The following is a 17,651-nucleotide window of genomic DNA, read 5'->3' as shown; positions in this document are numbered from 1 at the left end:
CCGCAGACCCACGGGCTGCGAGCGGACAAAGCGCACCATGCCTGGTGCGACACCGCCTCCTGCCGGCCACGCCAAGCATTGCACCGCACACTGCGCTGCGGGCCTCAGGGAGGCAGCCCATGGGTACAGAACCTGGAACCCCGCCCGGATGCCCCCCTGTCACCTAGGACAGCCCCTTCCACCCTGGGGCTCGCGTCATGGCGGAACGGACTCTTCCCACCCACAGTCACAGTTGCAAGGGCCAAGGTTTCCCAGTGGGAGCGGCAGCAGAGGACTCGGCCCCCATCCGTGCTGTCCATCCAGGCCTGCAGGCTGCACAACCTTAGAGCCTCAGTTTTCTCGTCTGTAAAATGAGGTCATCGCTGCGGCCAGGCTTGGAGGCTTCACCTCTAAGGCCATTAAACCCTGTGAAGGAGGGGTGCAAGTGCTAAGTTCGGCAGTTTCTATATGGTCTGGTAGGTGAAGATGGAGAGTTTTGAGAAGCAAGACCTCACTCAAATCAAGCAGATTTTAGCACTGCTAAAAGGCATCCGAACAACTATCTTAAAATTGTTAATGCACTTAAAGCAAAGAAAGAGTCAAAAGATACATAACAAACTATGGGAAATATTTGCAGCTTAACATGGCAAAAATCTAACACAGGAGTCAGCAAACTTTCTCTGTAAACACTCTAAGCATCCAGGCCATAGGCCTTTTCTCAGCTTTGCTGCTGTAGCTGCAGCAGCTACAGGCAGTAAGCGTGGCTGTGCTCCAGGAGAATTTTATTTATAAAAAATAATATCACTGGGCTTCACTTAGCCCACAGGTTGGGTCTAATTTAACTAACATATAAAGAGCTCCTGGAAACCAAGAAAAGAAACCAAGAAAGAAAATGGGCAGAGACAGGAGTTCCCTTCGTGGCTCAATGGTTAACGCCAACTAGGATCCATGAGGATGCAAGTTCGATCCCTCTTCTCATTCAGCAGGTTAAGGATCGGGCATTGCCATGAGCTATGGTGTAGGTCACAGATGCCGCTCAGATCCCATGTTGCTGTGGCGTAGGCCTGCAGCTGTAGCTCTGATTTGACCCCCTAGCCTGGGAACCTCCACATGCCACGAGCGTGACCCTAAAAAGCAAAAAAAAAAAAAAAAAAAAAAAAAAGGCAGAAAATATGAATAGACAGGGTTTTTTTTAAGAAACAGAATTCCCTTGTGGTGCAGTGGGCTAAGGATCTGGTGTTTTCACTGCAGTGGCTTGGGTTGCTGCTGTGGCTCGAGCATATTTGATCCTGGCTCAGGAATTTCCACATGCCATGGGTGCAGCAAAAAAAATAACTTGAAAAGCCCTGACCAAGGTGACAAAGGTTTGACCTCACGTGTGACAGGAGAAACAGGAATTAAGGGTACTGAGTTACCCTCCTTCCCTGTCAGGATGCACCTCACCGTGTACAGACACACAAAGTTGGCACCACCACTGTGGAAACAGGCCCCTGCCATGTCCTCTTCCCAGGGGATACTGTTTGTCCAGTGGGGTTATCCTCTGACCTAGTAGCCCACTGCCACCCGTGGACCTGGAGGCAAGCCAGGTACCAAGAAATGACACATTGCCTAAATTACGTCAGAGGAGCCACTGCTGCTGTGTGTGTGATGGTGAAATCATAGCAACCAGGGTCCAGGAACAGAGATACTCCCTCCAGTTAATGGCAGATTCAGGGAACTCTGCAGATAGGACATTAAGGGAGAAAACCAGCATGTAGAGCTGAGTGTTTGTTAAAGAAACACTAGGAAAATCCCTAAGAAGCCATGTCAGTGTGTAGTGGCAGGCAGGTACAGGGGAGAGCGCTGGAACTTTGAAACCTTGTGAGAATATATTTTCTACTCAGAAATTTAAAATCAGTGTGTATGGCTTTAGTGGAATGAAGGAAGGAAGCCAAATGCAGAAGAGTGTGGAGGACGCTACAGCTTGAGGGGAAGGCGCATCCCCTGATGTGTGTAGTAGCTTTGGAAGGCAACCCCCTCCCACAAAGTGCTATCCCAGTGGCCTCTGGGAGAGGGGGACCACCCTTCATTGTTGATCCTTTGGATGGTTGGATTCACATTTTCTGTACTTATTTTTATCATAAACATGTTTTAGAAGTTTTCCAATCAAAAGAAATAATACAGCATTTCCCCAGCACAGGCTGTGCCACAAGCCAGGCACTGTTCTAGTGTTTGCACGAGCCTAGCAAATACCACTGTTGCTTCCTTTTTATAGCCAAGGATGGAGCCCGGAGAGGTCAGGGCCTTGCCAGGCATCACATGCAGGCTGGCGCACAGGATGGCCCCCAGGCCAGCTGGAAACTACTGACCCCATGGTTCCACCTGTTCAACACTAGAGTACCCACTATAAAACCCTCTCAACCTGAGTTTTCTTAAATATCTCCCAGGATAGGAAACTCACCATCTTACAAGGAGGTTATTCCTGGCCAGATAGTTCAGTTAAAACATTCCTCCTGGAGTTCCCCTCGTGGCTCAGAGGAAACGAATCTGACTAGTATCCATGAGGATGCAGGTTCAATCCCTGGCCTTGCTCTGTGGGTTAAGGATCCCTCGTTGCCATGAGCTGTGATGTAAGTTGCATACACAGCTTGGATCTGGCATTGCTGTGGCTGTGGTGCAGGCCAGCAGCTACAGCTCCGATTTGACCCCTAGCCTGGGTAACCTCCATATGCCTTGGGTGCAGCCCTAAAAAAGACAAAGAACAAAAGCTCCTCCTCACTCAGTAGTTGTGCTTCCCCACCCCTGCCCTGCCCTGGGGACCACCTGCTCCTTCTGTCAGGGAAAGCGCTGTGGTCACAGGAAGCTCGGAGCACCTGGGGCTCTGCTTCAGGCCGAGCAGTCTTGCTCATCCCATTGGGTGACTCAGGCAAGTCCCTTTTCCTCTCGGCACAGATATGGGTAACATGCCCCTTCCTCAAGGTTGCTCTGAGCCTTTCAAGATGGAGTCGGTGCACAGGCTGCCCCAGCCAGTCTCCCAACTCCTCCCAACTCCATGCTTTGGCCATATTAACCTCTGGTTTTGCCTAAATTAGCCAATATTGGGTGTACCTCAGGGCCTTTGCACTTACTGTTCCCACTTTCTGGAAAGCACTATGTCTGCATCTTCCCATCCCTGGTCTCATATAACAGGCATGTGACCTCCTTGAAGAGGCCTGACCACACTTGCTGGTAGCATCCCCCACCTGTTCCCTTTCCTACCTTCCCATTTCATCCTGGAATCGGCTTCCTTGACCTGCTCCTGAGGACAAGGACTTCGTGGATCCCAGGGCCCGGACAGTGTGTGGCATGTGGTGGGTGTTGATTGAAAATGTGAGTGCATGGGAAGAGGCAGGGACAAGCCAGGCCTGTCCACGGGGCCGCAGGTCTAAGTGTCCATCTCTGGGGGTCTGTTACCAGCCCTGCCCTTGCACCCCTCTGCTCTCCCATCCCCCACACAGGGCAGAGGTGAGGCCCAGAGGCCACCCTCCCAGAGAAACATTAGGGCTCTAAATTCCATTTAAAATAGTTTAATTGCCTAATTGCTCTGCTCCTCCGTGCAGTTTGTTAGCAGAAACAGCCCTGCAGCAGCCAGGCCAGCCTAGCAGAAAATTGGTGTCTCAGCCAGAGGAATTAAAGAGACAGAGCCCAGCCGCCCACAGCCCCTCACACCTGCCGGCCCCACCAAGGGACAAGGCCCAGAGGCCTCAGGATGATCTTGGTGGTGAGGCCGGAGAGGGCCTGCTGGCCAGTGCTCCCATGTCTGTGTGTTGGGACATAAGCTAGGCTAAGCGTGCTTCCTTTTTCTTTGTGTAAACTATGCTTTCAAATAGGGAACACATGCCAGTTGTGATTCAAGGTGCAGATGGGTCTGCAGCTAAGGTGAGCCTCCCTTTTCCCACCCTGACCCTCCCAGCCCCTCCCAGGCAGGGCTGTTAGGACTCCTGTGGGTCCCCCTAGAGGTGGCTCATTTTTATGTTTGCACAGAACTGTTCACACAGTCGCACACTGTGAGCTCTGTTCTGCTCCTTTCCCAGCTTTCTCTGTCTCGAGACTGTTCTCACCTGAGTTGACCTGGCTCCTCACCCTTCAGGCAGCTGCCCTGTCCCTGCAGAGTGACAGCACATCCGTCCCAGAAGCCGCCCAAGCCTCCTGCCTCTGTGAGCCACCTGCGATCTTCATCCTTATTCAGACCTCATTGCCACACACGGGAGGAGGAGGGGCTGTGTGTGCAGAATGCACATTCCTTTTCAAAACTGGGTTTATTTTTCCTCTCACACAAAGCAAGCCTGGATTCCTAAGGGATCAGAAAGAGCCACAATCCTCCCAACTCAGAAACCACCTTGATCACACCCAGACCCAACTCCTCGAGTCCTTGCTGATGCAGACTTATTTTACCCAAATGTCTTCAGAGGGTGAAGACCGTTTGCAAGCTGCTTCCCTTTCTCAGTCTACAGTAAACAAGGCTTGTCTCCCCATGGAAGTTAACAGCCGAGTTTGGTTTGAGGGCCTGACCACTCCCTTAGTGGAATCCTGACTGCTGCCAACTGTGTGTTATTACGAGCTGCACTGCAGGGAAATTCCTTGACGGGGAGTCTTGGCACACATCCTTTATTCTGTCCTTAGGGCAGCTTCCCAGAAGTGGAATTTCTAGGTCAAGAGGCGTATACTTTTTTGAGAGGAGAGCTGCACATTTTTGAAATGTGTGTGTGTGTGTGTGTTTCTTTGTGTGTCTGTGTGCCTGTGCCCAGAGGCACCTGCAGGTTCCCCAGCAAACCTGCTGTGTGACTGCATAATGGGTGTGTCAGCTTTCTCTCCAAGCAGTCTCAGAACTGCTGCTCCTTTGCCTGGGCGCTGGCAGAACAGGTGTGGCCCCCCACCTGCTCACTGCCCTGCTCTCTACACTCTGCAGATCTCACCCTGACCCCCAAGCTGGGCCAAGGCCAGCTCTCCTCTGCCCTGGATGCTCTTGGTAACCAGGGTCAGAAGCCCAGCTAGAGTGGCCCTGGAACAAACTGGGAGAAGTCCACATCTCTGCATCCAGGACTCCAGGCCCACGTGGATGCAGGTGTTGAAAGAAGGCCAGAATCCCTGTCTGTCCCTGGGTTCTGGTTTGCTCTGTGCTGGCTGTGCCCTTGGGCTGGCCAAGGGGAGGCAGAAGCTCCTGTAGCCAGCTCCAGGCTCCCCACTTCTCGCCTACAATGCATCACCTCCTATTTCCTACCCTTCCAGACAACAGCCTGGATGTGCTGTGATAGGACCAGCTGAGACCACATAACCTCAGAACCATAAGCCCTGCTGTCCGGCCCTGCCCACGTCTGCTCCCTTGGCAGCTGGCAGGGATGAGGTCAGCAGCCAAGCACCATCACTGATCTCGTCACTCCCAGGGTAGCTGTGGTCTCAGGACTCCCAGAAATCCAAGGAGCCCCCAGCCCCAGAGGAGGAGAGGGGCCTGGGGCCAGAAGCAGCAGTTTCAAGGGAGAGAAGTCAAAGGCAACAAGGCTTAAGCTGGTTTTCTTTGAAAAGCGCTAAGTGATTTGGCCAAAAGAGTGACTAGAAAACACTTAACTGTGACTCTGGGACATACACACCTGTAAATGTCCCCACTGTTCCTTTCTTCCTGCGTGGGCCTCCCAACCTGACTGATCAGAGGCTCTTTTTTTTTCTTTTTGCCATTTCTTGGGCCACTCCCGAGGCATATGGAGGTTCCCAGGCTAGGGGTCTAATCGGAGCTGTAGCTGCCAGCCTACGCCAGAGCCACAGCAACTTGGGATCCGAGCCGCGTCTGTGACTTACACCACAGCTCACAGCAACGCTGGATGGTTAACCCACTGAGCAAGGGCAGGGCTCGAACCCGCAACCTCATGGTTCCTAGTCGGATTCGTTAACCACCGCGCCACGATGGGAACTCCCAGAGGCTCTTTGAAGCTGCACCTGAACCTTCACCACAGATGATGCTCCCATACCCAAATGCAATCAAGTCGGATTTCTATGCTCCAGTGAACTGCTACTCATCCTGCAAAACCTGCCCAATATCACTTCCTCAGGGATTCCCTCATTTCTTCTTGCAAGGCTGGCCCAGGATGACCCATCTCTGCCCTTGGAGCAGCATCATCTATCAGTGACCTGGTCATATCCCTTCCTCCCATGAGAGGGAACCTAGGGTGAGGATATTTTGATCACCTAAGAGAAGAAAAATTGCTTTCATTAATTCATTCACCTGAGCACCCACCAAAGACCGGGCATGAGAGCTTGCAATAACTAAATGCCATCCCAGATAAATAGAACACTACAGAGGCAGTGAGGCAGTGCGTGCAGGATCTGCCCAGAGCCCTCGTGCGCACGTGGGAACCAGCTGGTAGAACGCAGGCTGCACACAGGATGCCATTTGCTTCCACCTCTGCAGACAGCCTGAAAGACAGAACTGACCAGTGAACGACGCCCTGTTTACACAACAGGAGGCTGAATGGAGGAAAGTCCCCTCCACAAAACTGAGTGAGAAAAGCAAGTTGGGAAAGAAAAGCTCAGTGTGAACCCAGTTGATTGATTTATAGCCCATGAGACAGCACCACACGTTGCTTACGGATGCATATACTGTGTGCTGTACCAATAAATGCAAAACTTGAGACAGCAGTGAGGGGGGTAGCCTAGGGGTCAGGGGCAGGGTGGAGGGGGTGGATACATGGGGCTTTCATTGTATCTGTGATGCTTCATTCATAATCTTGTTTTAAAGCACCTGTCCAGTGACTGTGGGGAAACAAAAACCTGACGAGTGGACAGTATGTGTCCTACGTGTGGGGAGACTGCCAGCTGCCTGCCTAACATCCGTTTTCTCTTTCTCACTGACTTATTAGGAGAAGTGTGTGCCAGCTCCAAAAAGAAAAGGAAACCCTCATTTTCAGCCTCCCTTGCGGCATGGTAGCCACAGCAGCAACTAGGGGCCAACAAGGCACAAGTGACAGTTACAAAGTGCAGCTCGTGGGATGCTCCTCAGGCAGAAGGGGTGACAGTGACAGCACTGGCTCTCCTCTCCCTCCCCTTTTCCTTCTTCCCACCCAGAAGAGGGGGTGGCAGGACCCAAGGAGATAGAAAAGAGGGGCAGAGGGACCAGCTGTCGGTGACACGCCCCAGCCGCACCCTTCTCCCCCTTCTTCCGGGGAAGACAAGTCCTCTTTGCTGAAGCACTGGATCCAGTCAGCACTTGCAAGGCTGCCCCCCGCCCCCCGACCGTGGCCTCAGCACCGGGTCTCTCCCCACAGATGCCAACACCAGGTGCCCCATCCCCCCACCCTTGCTGCTCATCCCCTCCTGCTCTTTGCATTTTCAGGGGCTATGCTTCCAGCTTGTTGAGCCTGTCTTTTTTTTTTTTTTTTTTTTTTTTCTCTTTTCCCACCTCTTGGTGCCAAATAATGAAATTTCAGCATTTAGCCTTGAAAACTCTAAGCCTTTCTTACTGCTGGTAAAAGAAATCTCAGCAAGATAAGAAGGAAAAATTTTCCGCTTCCCCACAGCTGCAAAAACACAGACGCGTTTTGGAATCATAAAGCTAGTTCTGATAAGTGGCGAATTGAAAATGTTCCCCAGAAGCATAGAGGTTCTTGTCGTCAGCGTGGAGACCAAGGAGAAATTGGAAAGTCCTGTTCTACCTTCCATCAGCATGAAAGTGTCTTTAGAAGAGCTGTTGGTACAAAGGAGCCTTAAAGATGCTCTTTCCTCTGAAATGTGACCAGCCACCCTCTCAAGCCTACAAGACCCAGGACAGGGGACTCATGCGATCATTTCTGGCCCACTGATAAAAACTGCATTTGGCCTCTGTTGTTTTCTGGAATTCTGGGTCATGCACCAAGAGATCAAGGCTGTGTCCTCAGAGCCACTCTCCAGTTTTCCCCTCCAGTCGGGCCATCCCCCCTAGAATATCATTGGGGACCGCGGTCAGGCAGAACCTTCACTGTGTTCCAGGGCCTCCTGAGTGCCCAGCAAGTGGAGCCCAGCTTTAAACACTCATCACAGAAGGTAATTGGGTCTGCGTTTGCTGAATGTGTTCAGCTGAGTCACCGCCTCCAAGCAAATAAATAAAACGCTGGCTACGCTCCATGCAGCCCATTATGGGACCCCCATCCCCACCCCCGGCCCCCAGGAAGGTCCTGCTTAGGAAGGAGGGGGGCCGCCCTCTAGCCAGAAGCTGCTTGGTGCCAGGCCCTCCTCAGGGTGGGCCTGAGGGCTGTGCCACATTCTGGGGGGGCACCGACCCCCAAGGGCCAGGAGCCAGCTGGTTTGATCTGTACCAGAACGGCCTGCCTCCCAGGCACAGCTCTACCATGGACGCCTGTGGCGCCCCCCACCTCCCCCTGCCGGGCAGCTATTCGGGGGATCTCTGCACCCAGGACTGGCTGTGGAGTGGCTGCAGCCTCCTCTCCTTGGTCCCACAGCCCCAGCAACCAGGCTCCAAGCCTTTCTCACACAGGAGGTGACTGTGGGTCTGGGCAGTGGATGCTGTGGTTAGAGGCCTGGGGTCCTGACCCTCCTGGCCTCGTGTGGCCAAGTGATGCCTAGCCCTCAGCTGATCGTCTGTAAAGGGTGTCCTGGTGGTGGGGGAGCGTTTAGAATGCTGCCTGAACACAGACCCTCAGAATGTGACTGGATTTGGAGATGGGGCCTCTGAGAAGTGATGGATTAAAGTGGGGCCCTCAGGGGGGCCACTGCCATCACCCGGTCCTTGTGGGCAGTGACCTGGCCAGCGTGCCCAGCAGAGAGTCTTCAGGAAGAACCGGCCCTTGGTCCTGGAAGTCAAGCCCCTTACCTGTGGGCATGTCAAGCCCCAGCCCAGTGAGCAGAGCAGGTGGCAGCCTAGCATGCCATGGGTCACACCTGTCACCACCGAGACCACCAGTGCTCCCAGCCACCAGACCTGCAGGTCTGAGAGCTCCACTGGTGTTGGGCCACCTGAGCTGGGGGACCCCCTGCGGTGGCTGGGAACTCTGGGTCCTAAACACACAAGGGCTTGTGCTGTCTGGAGCCTGGGCTCCCAGTGCCCAGGAGCACACAGACCTCACCCCTGAGGGAATCTACCTTTGTCTCTGCCCAAGCCCCTGCTGCCCCTGTGCCCAGTGTGTCAGGGAACAAAGCCAGGAGGTCATCTGCCCTCAGCAAGGAGGCCTAGGCCTAAACCCCTTCTGACCAGGAGGGAGGTGAAAGGTGAGGTTCAGGAAGGAAAAGACACAAAGTGGTGTTTCGTAATATCCCATCTCCCTCAAGCAGGCACATCAGGGTTTTTACATGTTCCTTAGGATCAGGATTGCTGTGTACAAGAGCGTTTCTTTCTCTCATGTGTAATAAGTCCATTGGTAGCAGTCCAGCGCTGGTACGGCAGTTCCATCATCGTTAGGGACATGGCTTGTTTGTGATGACTAGATTCCCAGAGCCACCTCATCATCCAAGATGGCTGCTGGACAGTTCGTCATCACAGCTGCATTCCAGGAAGGAGAAAGGCAGGAGGACCAAGGAACACATCTCCTAGCTAAGTTAGCTCCCTTTAAGCAGCCTGTGCTGAAGAAAGTCTCTCCTAGTCCTGCTAACATCCCACAGACCAGAGCTTAGTTCCATAAGTAACTGTAAAGGGGCAGGAATGTCACCTTCTGCTGGTGCTTCACTGACCCATAGAACACCCCAGTGCGATTACCAATGGAGAAAAAAAGGGACGACTGGACATCTGCTTCCCTGTGTCACTGCTGAGGAAACTGAGGGTCAGAGAGAAGACACGAGATCAAGGTCCACAGTCCATGAGCAGCAGTAAGACTGAGACGGGCAAATATGGTGGACTCATCATCGCATCATGGCTTCCAGAACCTCCCACATCCTGGCCTCTCTTCTGCATGATGTCTCTTCCCACCCCCAGACGCAGCATGTGGGATGTACCCAGCAGAACAGACGTGAGCAGGGCTTTTCAGGAAGGTAGGGAATTTGAACAGCACGCAGTGCTGGTGAGGCTGTGCTGATAGGAGACAAAACTGGTACAGCCTCTTTGAAGGATATATTGGTTCAGATTAGGTTCAACTATAAGTGAGAGAAAAATCTAAAGTGATTTACAAAAGATAGATGTTTAGTTCTCTCTCACATTCAACAAATCATATGAAGGAGGATGTCTGGAGCTCTTGCAGACACACCAGAGACCAGGGCTCCTTCCGCCTTGTGCTCTACAATGAGGGGCTCCCATTCTGAGATCACCCAATGGCTCAAGATGGCTGCTCCAGCTCCAGCCATTACAGCCACATCCCAGTTAGCGGGAAAGACCTGAACCTATTCTGTCTCTTTGAGGAAGCTGCACGCACACTTACATTCCACTGGCCAGAATTTAGTTGCAGAGCCACACCCACCTGCAAGGAAGGCTGAAAAATGTAGTCTTTGTTCTAGGCAGCTGTGTATCCACTGTGTATCCAGCTGAAAACCAGGAATTCTATGACAATAGAATAAAAGAACATATACTGGGGGACAGCAATTAGTCTCTGACAGAGTACTGTGAGACTAATTAAACTGATTAAGACTGTGTGTTCCAGCAATCCCACTTGTGCAAGTTACCAAAAGCATATTTATATAAGGATTTTTGTTGCTGCACTGTTTGTTGTTGCAAAATATATTAGGAACAAAAGTCCTTCCCGAGTGGACTGGTTCAGTCAGCTGCCCTCCGTTGAAACACATGCAGCTGCAGGGTGGAGCAGCTCTCCTGCCTGACGCAGAACAATACCAAGACCAAGTGTCACATTCACACTCCCAAACCAGGGGCAACATGCATACACATGTGTGAACATGGGTGCTTCTGAAAGGTGATGAAGACCCTGGCCTTTCGGTACTTCCCGGAAGGGAGTGGGGAGGGGAGGGGGGACAAGATGGGGCCCCTGGTCTCCTCTGCTTCTGCCTCTACCCATGTCGGTCACGCTGAACAAACCCAGGCTGCTGCTGCATCATCTTACCTGCAGCCAGCGGTGGGAGCAGCTCCAGACTTGATGGTCAGTTCCTCCCTGTCTGGCCCCCAGCACTTGCCCTGTTGGAATGCGCTGCTGCTTCCCTGACGGCCTGACAGGCTTCTGTGGAAACTGTGGGTGGCAGCCAAGCCTGGCACCTGGGAAAAGCCTCTGGGAAGCCTTGGCAGCCTCAAGGTCCCTCGGGCCAAGTCCAGCTTGCTGGCTGTGCCCCTGCACTTGCTGGCACCTGCACCCACTGACAGCCCTCTGGGCCCTGGATCTACACAGTCTGGCCCGGCAGCCCCACAGTCACGAGATGCCCTCCTGAGAGAAGGGACACAGGCGTGACCTGGGCAGTGAGGCTGACACAAGTGCAGCTCCCTTCCCTCCAGTGGTCATGTCATGACTCAAGGCCAAACTTGGCAGCAGGGCAGCGGTGGGGATGTGTGAGCCTCTCCCCGACTTGAAAGCTTTCCGTCCCAGCAATTTAGACACAACCACTTTCAGCTCATCACATCCATTATCATAAATGCCAGTCCCAGCTCCTATCTCCCAAGGGCCTGCTGTTGCCGAGCGGGGTTCCCGAGGTTGACAGCCATCCCTGTGGTCACCATTACTCCATAGCCATGGGCCAGCCACCCACACCTGCTCTTTCCTAATCCTTACAAAATCCCTGCAAGACAGGCCTTTTCACCCCATTTTACAGATGCTGCACCTGGAGCTGCAGGAGGAGAAGGGCTGCCAGGGTGGCAGAGCAGGAGCAGCAGAGGCAGAACGGGACCACGAGGTAGGATGGCAAGGATGCTGAGACTGAGTCTCTCCACCTCCCAAGTAGTGGCCAGTGTTCCTCAGTCTAGCAAACAAAGGGGCCCCGCACCTCCAGGGCTCAGCACACAGAGGCACCTGGCCCCAGATTCCTGCAAAATCTCTACACCAATGCCTTCTCCTTTTCCTTTTTATTAGAAAATAGATCACGAAAATATACACACTTAAGCCCATCCACCAGAGTGGGCTTTGGGAAGCAGGGGAAGATGAGGAGGGCCAGACAGTACTGGAAGCCCAGGCTGCAGGGAGCTGGGGGGAGCCCTTGGCCAGCCCGGCCAGGCCCGGCCCTAGAACATCAAAGTCGGGGCCAAGTGGCCAAGCAGGGTGAGGGCAGGTGGGTGGAGGGGAGGCCCCAGCTAGAGCAGAGATGGAAGACAGCAAGTGGGGGACCGAGGGCAGGACAGGACTGTTCCCCACACACAGTCCTGTCCCCTTGCCCACCTGGGCTCTGCTCCCCACCTCCCCTCTGGCTTCTCTCCACCAGTGCCCGCAGGCCCTCTGGCCAGGGCTGAACACTAGGCATTGATGGCCTTCCAGCGCTCGCTGTCTGTGCTGTTGATGCTGCCTGCGTGGCAGGGCATGGAAGCCACGTCATCCAGGTAGGCCACCCCACTGGCCGAGTCGAACTGCGTGCTGGCAGCCCCTGCCGCCTCCAGGCCCTCCCGCCGGGCCACCGCATAGGGCTGGGGCAGGTGCATGTCCGGTTCCTCGGCCTCGTCCACTTGGCATTTGTAGGAGAAGAGGATCTTGGGCTCTGAGCTGGTGAAGAGGAGGAGGGCAGGAGCCCTGTGTGAGTCAGAGCAGGCCTTCCTCATGGAGCAGTGAGGCTCCAGACATGGCAGGAGATGTACTAATAGCCACCTCACACCCCTCGAGGTCCTCAGATGGGGTTCAGAACCAACCCTCATGCTCCCAGTGTGTAAGCCCGCTTTCTCACTGCAAAGTGGATGGAGTGAGTCCAACCCTGGGAAATGAGGGGGCTTAAACAGCACCTTCCCAGAGTGCTAGGCAGATGTGACCCTGAACCTGCCCCGCAGCACTCACTACTCAGGTGGAAGCGTTACTCCCATGTGATCACAAGGAGCCGAGGCCAGGGAGAGAACTCGTGAGCAAGGTTGCGCACATCAGGACTGGGGTCCAACCTTGCCCTTCTTACTCCAACACTAAGGTTCCCCCCACCTACCCTCGAACTTGGCAGGTGGGGGGGGCCGGGGTCCCACCCTCACCCCCACACATCTTTAGTGTCCCATCTCCCTGACACGCCTCACAAAACATGTTTTGTAAACATAAAGGTGCACAAAAGTGCACCCTACTCCATGCTCAGATACACACTGGACTGCTCCCCTCACCAGTCACCCTCAAATAGGATAGAAGCCCTTGTGAGCTCAGGAGTTTATGTCAGCTGTGTTCCCTTTTGTGTCCAGGGCTACAGCAGGTCCTGGGGAATGCTTATCTAGAACTGAGCCGATCTATCCTTAAGTGGAAAACAGTGCAGGTCCACAGGCATGGATTCATTCTCTCTCTCACAAAGTGCTTATGTTTGTGTGTGTTGTGTGCATAATGTATATGTACATGTGTATGTTTACATGCGCATATGAGTATACACATCTGTGTGTCTTTTATGTGTATATATCAATGTAAACATACATGTCTGTATGGGTATGGTGATGCATGCATATGAGTGCATACGTATGTGTGTGAATATGTACACATGCACCATGTGTATATACATATATATGCATTCATATATGTGCTTATGTATATCTGTGTACATAAGCATGTCTGACGGGGGCACACGTGCATATGTATACGTGCATGCACACACATGCACCCTGTCTGCCTCATCTGTTCCTGTTCCAGCCTGAGCAGCTCCCAGAGCCCAGAGGCTGAGACGCTGCAGTGGCGGCTGCGCATGCGCAAGAAGCAGAAGGCGTAATCCCGATAGCAGCCACGCAGGGGCGCTAGCGGCCCTGAAAGCTGGGAGAGACGAGGCCGCCGTGCGATCTGGACCCATCCCGCCCAGGCCGGCTAGAGGGGACTCACCCGAAGAAGCCCCGCAGGAAGGCCACGTAGATGAGGGGAGCGAAGAAGCTGAAGTAGAGGAAGGTGGTGGCGTCCACGCAGCTGGGGGGAGGGGCGGGTCAGGGCGCGATGGTGGGACCCCGCCGTCCCCGCCCCGACCCCGGCCCGGCCCCCTTACCAGAGCCCCTCGATGATGTCCGCGCACAGCAGCGCGCTCCCCAGCCCCTGCAGCAGGTTGAGCAGCGCCAGGATGCCCGCGTACACGTAGAAGCTCCTCCGCGCTGCGAGGCGGGAGTGTGAGGTCCTGCCCAGATATCACCCTCCCGCCCACCCGCCCCGCGCCCAGCCGCGTCCCCAGACGCTCACAGGGCAGCGAGATGCGCTCCTTCAGCGGGGTCTTGGGGAGCACGACCACCAGGGAGTAGACCTGCGGGGACAGCGGCGCTGACCAGGACGCGGGGAGCTCCTACCCAGCTAAGCCCACTAGCAGGGCTGCCAGGCCCCGCCCAAGGCTCTGGCCGCCCTCCAGCTCACCAGGAAGAAGAAGCAGGAGCTGACCAGCCAGAACTGTCGGCCCCCGTGCCCGTAGATGTTGAAGTCCTCAGCCGAGAGGTGGGCATCGGGGTACAGGATCTCCAGGGTGCCCTGCAGGGGCAGGCAGGAAGGGTCTCAGGGGCTCCCCACCACTCCAAGCCCGGCTCCCTGCTCTCTGGCCAGGCCCTACCCCCGTTTCCAGCACCCAGGACAGGCCTGGCCAGGGGCAGCCCCGATTCTAAGAAAGGGGCATCAGGATGCATGGCTGTCAGTGTTACCTGCTGACCTGTATGCCCACTACCTGGGCTGCTCGTTGAAAGGGCAGGTTCAACCTATTGGCTGGGAGCTGGAGAGGCCCAGAACCTGCCTTGTTAACAAGCAGTACAGGTGTTTCCTTAACCTCGTGTAAAGCGTGAGCGCTGCACCTGAGAAACATGTAGCCCTGACTCAGCAGTGGATGCTCCACCCCCACTGACCCAGCTGCCCTCCCCACCCCTCCACCTGGGTGACAGAGTAGGCCAGGGACAGCACTGTGGTGATGGCCAGCACCCGCTTGATGCTCGACTTGCTCTCCAGGTGACCTGGAAGAAACGTGCTGGTCAGTCAGCAGAGCCAGTCCAGGTGACCGCAGTGGGATCAGCCCCCAGCCAGGGAGGGGTGGGGGAGCACTGGCCCCAGCAGCAGACGCACCAAAGGCAAGGCCCAGGATGACCACACTCAGCTCGATGGCCAACAGGAAGAAACGGGTAATCTCCCACAGGATCTGGACACAGAGCAGGCAGAACATCAGCCTGAGGGCCCATTGCCCCTCCCCTGCCCAGCACCCCCATGGGCAGGCCCAGCCCCACCTTATCGGCAACGGTCGCAGCATCTGAGGTGCTGACCGTCATGGACACCACGGCCCGGGCGATGCCCACCAGTGCCACCACGAACACCTGGTGAGCGAGAGGGGATGGGGGTGGAGTTGAGGAAACGAGGTCGCAGGGCCTGCACCCCACACCCACGTCTGTAGAAGCCCTTGAGTCCTCCAGTACAGAGGTTTGGGATACAGAGAGGCTTGCCCCCTCCATCCCCCGAGCCTCGGCTTCCTGGCTACACTGACACCCTGAGAGTGCTTGGTAAAGCACGAGGTGGGGCCAGCCTGATGGGTTCAAGTCCCAGACCTGCCATTGCTGCCTCTAAGACCTGTGCTGCACCTTGCCTGTGAAACGCAGGTTAGTACAGCCCCTGCTGCACTGATCGCTGGGAGGGTCACATGGTTAGAGCATGCCTGGTGAGGGTCAGCAACACGTCTGCCACTGGTGCTGTCACATTGACCATTTTAATTCTCAGACACTGGGCTGGGGGAAAGGAGACCACAGAGAAGAGGTGTCCAAGGCCCTGGGGAAGGTGGCTCGCCCTGCAGCTTTGGCAGAGTGCCTGTGCTTGGCTCTGTCAGCCAGGTGTCCATCCCCTGCCTCTGGCAGCAGCTTCATTCCTCTTCCCCATCCCTCCCCTCATGTGGTTCTTGGGGCCAACCCCACCACTGCTGCCTCTGGGACCAGCCTGTGACCCAGGGCTGGCCATTTGCGATATGCCAATCCCCTAGTTTGGGGATGGCATGGAGCCCAAGGAGTTCCAGTGCAAGTCACACCCCAGATATGAGGCACAACTACTGAGAAAGGAAGCCAACGGGATGCGAGCCTGGAGGTGCTGGGGCCACTGGCAGGCCACTTGGGGAGGCAGTGCCACCAGACAGGAAGACAGCTGCCTGAGATCCAGCCACACCCGGCTCCTTGAAATGTCAGTTTTTAAATCAACATTTCCCCTCTGGCTTCTCTGAGCTTAAGCTTGGTTTTCTGACAAATACAAACAAAAGAGACCAGATTCTATCCTTTGTGTCCAACCTCGGGTAGGCTGACACCACTCAGGGCCACCTGCCCACTGTGCGCCAGGCCCCCACAGAGCTGGAGCTCTGTGAAGTCTCACTGAGTGCTCACAGGAGCACCACAAGCTGAACCAAATCCAAACCACATCATGCAGGAGAGTACTGAGGCACAGAGAGGCCAAGCCACTGGCCCATGGTCATTCAGCACAGCCGAGGTTTGGAATGCAGTGGGCATTCCCCCAATCCAAAATCTATTCCCCTTCCTTCCAGTTAGGGTTCTCCAATTTTCTTGCTGGGACCACCTCAGTCTCTGCAGTCTGGATGAGCTAATCCCACCCTCTCAGCCCCCAGTGCCCCTTTCCTTGCTAGTCCCAGAGCCTGGCTCAGGGATGAACAGGGCTTCCAGGGTGGGCCACTCTGCCACAATTCAGGTCTACACTGCACCATCAGCAAGGAGCTACTCTTCTGCTGGAGTTGGCCAGAAGCAGGATGTTAGCTCAGAGCTGTTCTCGGCTACTTTAGATACCATATGGAGGGAACTCATCAGAGGGGAGCAGAGATGCTGAGAGTCCTTATGACATCAGTTAATTCTCTGGATCCAGCCATATCTGAAGCTGGTGTTTGCTACAGAAGCGGTTAATAATTCCTTTTTTGCTTAAGCCAGTTGGAGTTGAATTTTCTGTTACTGACTGGAATGAACTCACCAGGATATAGAAGGTGATAAAAATGGGGCTGGAGGTGACACGAATCTTGGCCCGAGCAAACGGAAGCTTCCAGAGCAGGAAGATGAAGAAGAGCACGTTGGGGATGAGCAGCAAGAGGTCCCAGTACCGGACACTAGCAGGTGGGTACAGAAAGCAGCTCACTGGTGGGGTTGTCTGCACCCACCCCACCTGTGTCACTGTCACACACACACACACAGTAGGGAGCCCCCTCCCACAGCCAGTCTGCCAGCAGGAGCTCCCGCCTCACCGAGAGGTGCCAATGTCTTCGTACAGCAGCAGCAGACAGCGGTGTGGCACACTGATGTTGGGTGCCAGGGGTGGGGGCAGTGCCATGCTCTGCTGGCCCAGATCTCCTCCTCCGGGGTGGCCATCCCGCCAGCAGCCAGTCCTGGGGGGTGAACACCGCCACATCAGCTGCACAGAGGCTGTGTGGCCCTGGGTGTGTCACCCACCAGGCGGGAGGTGGATGTGACGCTCCCGCCCACATCACAACCCAGTCCCCTGACAGGGCCAGTCCTTTGCCTTGGGCTTTTTCTTGTGACCCCTAAACAATAAAAGCCACCCCGAGGGACTGAGCTGCATGTCATACACAGCAACACAGGCTATTCGGCATAACCTAGCCAGTGCCCCCAGCCCTGGGGGTCAGGGAGAGCCAGGGTCCATGTCACAGCTGGACTTCCAAATCCTCTGTATGGCTCAGTTCCCCCACCATGGGATGGGATAAGG

General features: G+C 54.9%; 1 protein-coding gene and 2 long non-coding RNA genes across 4 annotated transcripts in view; 1 reads left to right on the top strand and 2 right to left on the bottom strand.

The window, feature by feature from the left end:
* The window catches only part of LOC146397450 (uncharacterized), a 41,214-nt gene extending 26,803 nt beyond the window's left edge, over positions 1-14,411 (top strand). The window contains exons 3-4 of the long non-coding RNA XR_014823910.1: positions 11,659-11,739; positions 13,638-14,411. This is a non-coding gene — a long non-coding RNA (uncharacterized LOC146397450). The remainder of the gene's footprint in view (positions 1-11,658; positions 11,740-13,637) is intronic.
* On the bottom strand, positions 270-11,095 carry LOC146397451 (uncharacterized). 2 transcript variants are annotated; one of them, XR_014823907.1, is made up of 3 exons: positions 10,962-11,095; positions 10,368-10,447; positions 270-405 (listed from the first exon to the last, which is right to left on the bottom strand). It is a non-coding gene; the product is annotated as an uncharacterized LOC146397451 (long non-coding RNA). The 2 variants fall into 2 exon arrangements; XR_014823908.1 differs by lacking the exon at positions 270-405 and adding an exon at positions 9,342-9,460.
* Positions 11,890-17,299, bottom strand: TPRA1 (transmembrane protein adipocyte associated 1). The gene is given in 11 exon segments (XM_013982015.3): positions 11,890-12,536; positions 13,821-13,901; positions 13,978-14,080; positions 14,166-14,226; positions 14,334-14,444; positions 14,835-14,914; positions 15,024-15,096; positions 15,182-15,268; positions 16,905-17,037; positions 17,173-17,263; positions 17,266-17,299. Coding segments are annotated over 11 exon segments (1,095 nt in total). The 5' UTR covers positions 17,297-17,299; the 3' UTR covers positions 11,890-12,292.
* Between the last annotated feature and the right edge of the window lie 352 nt (positions 17,300-17,651).

Source organism: Sus scrofa, chromosome 13 (genome assembly GCF_054392235.1).
Source record: "Sus scrofa isolate SSC_HxYL_T2T_F1_AM1 chromosome 13, Sscrofa_HxYL_maternal_Yorkshire_Landrace_v2.0, whole genome shotgun sequence".
NCBI lineage: Eukaryota > Metazoa > Chordata > Mammalia > Artiodactyla > Suidae > Sus > Sus scrofa.
This window is presented reverse-complemented; position numbering and strand designations above follow the sequence as displayed.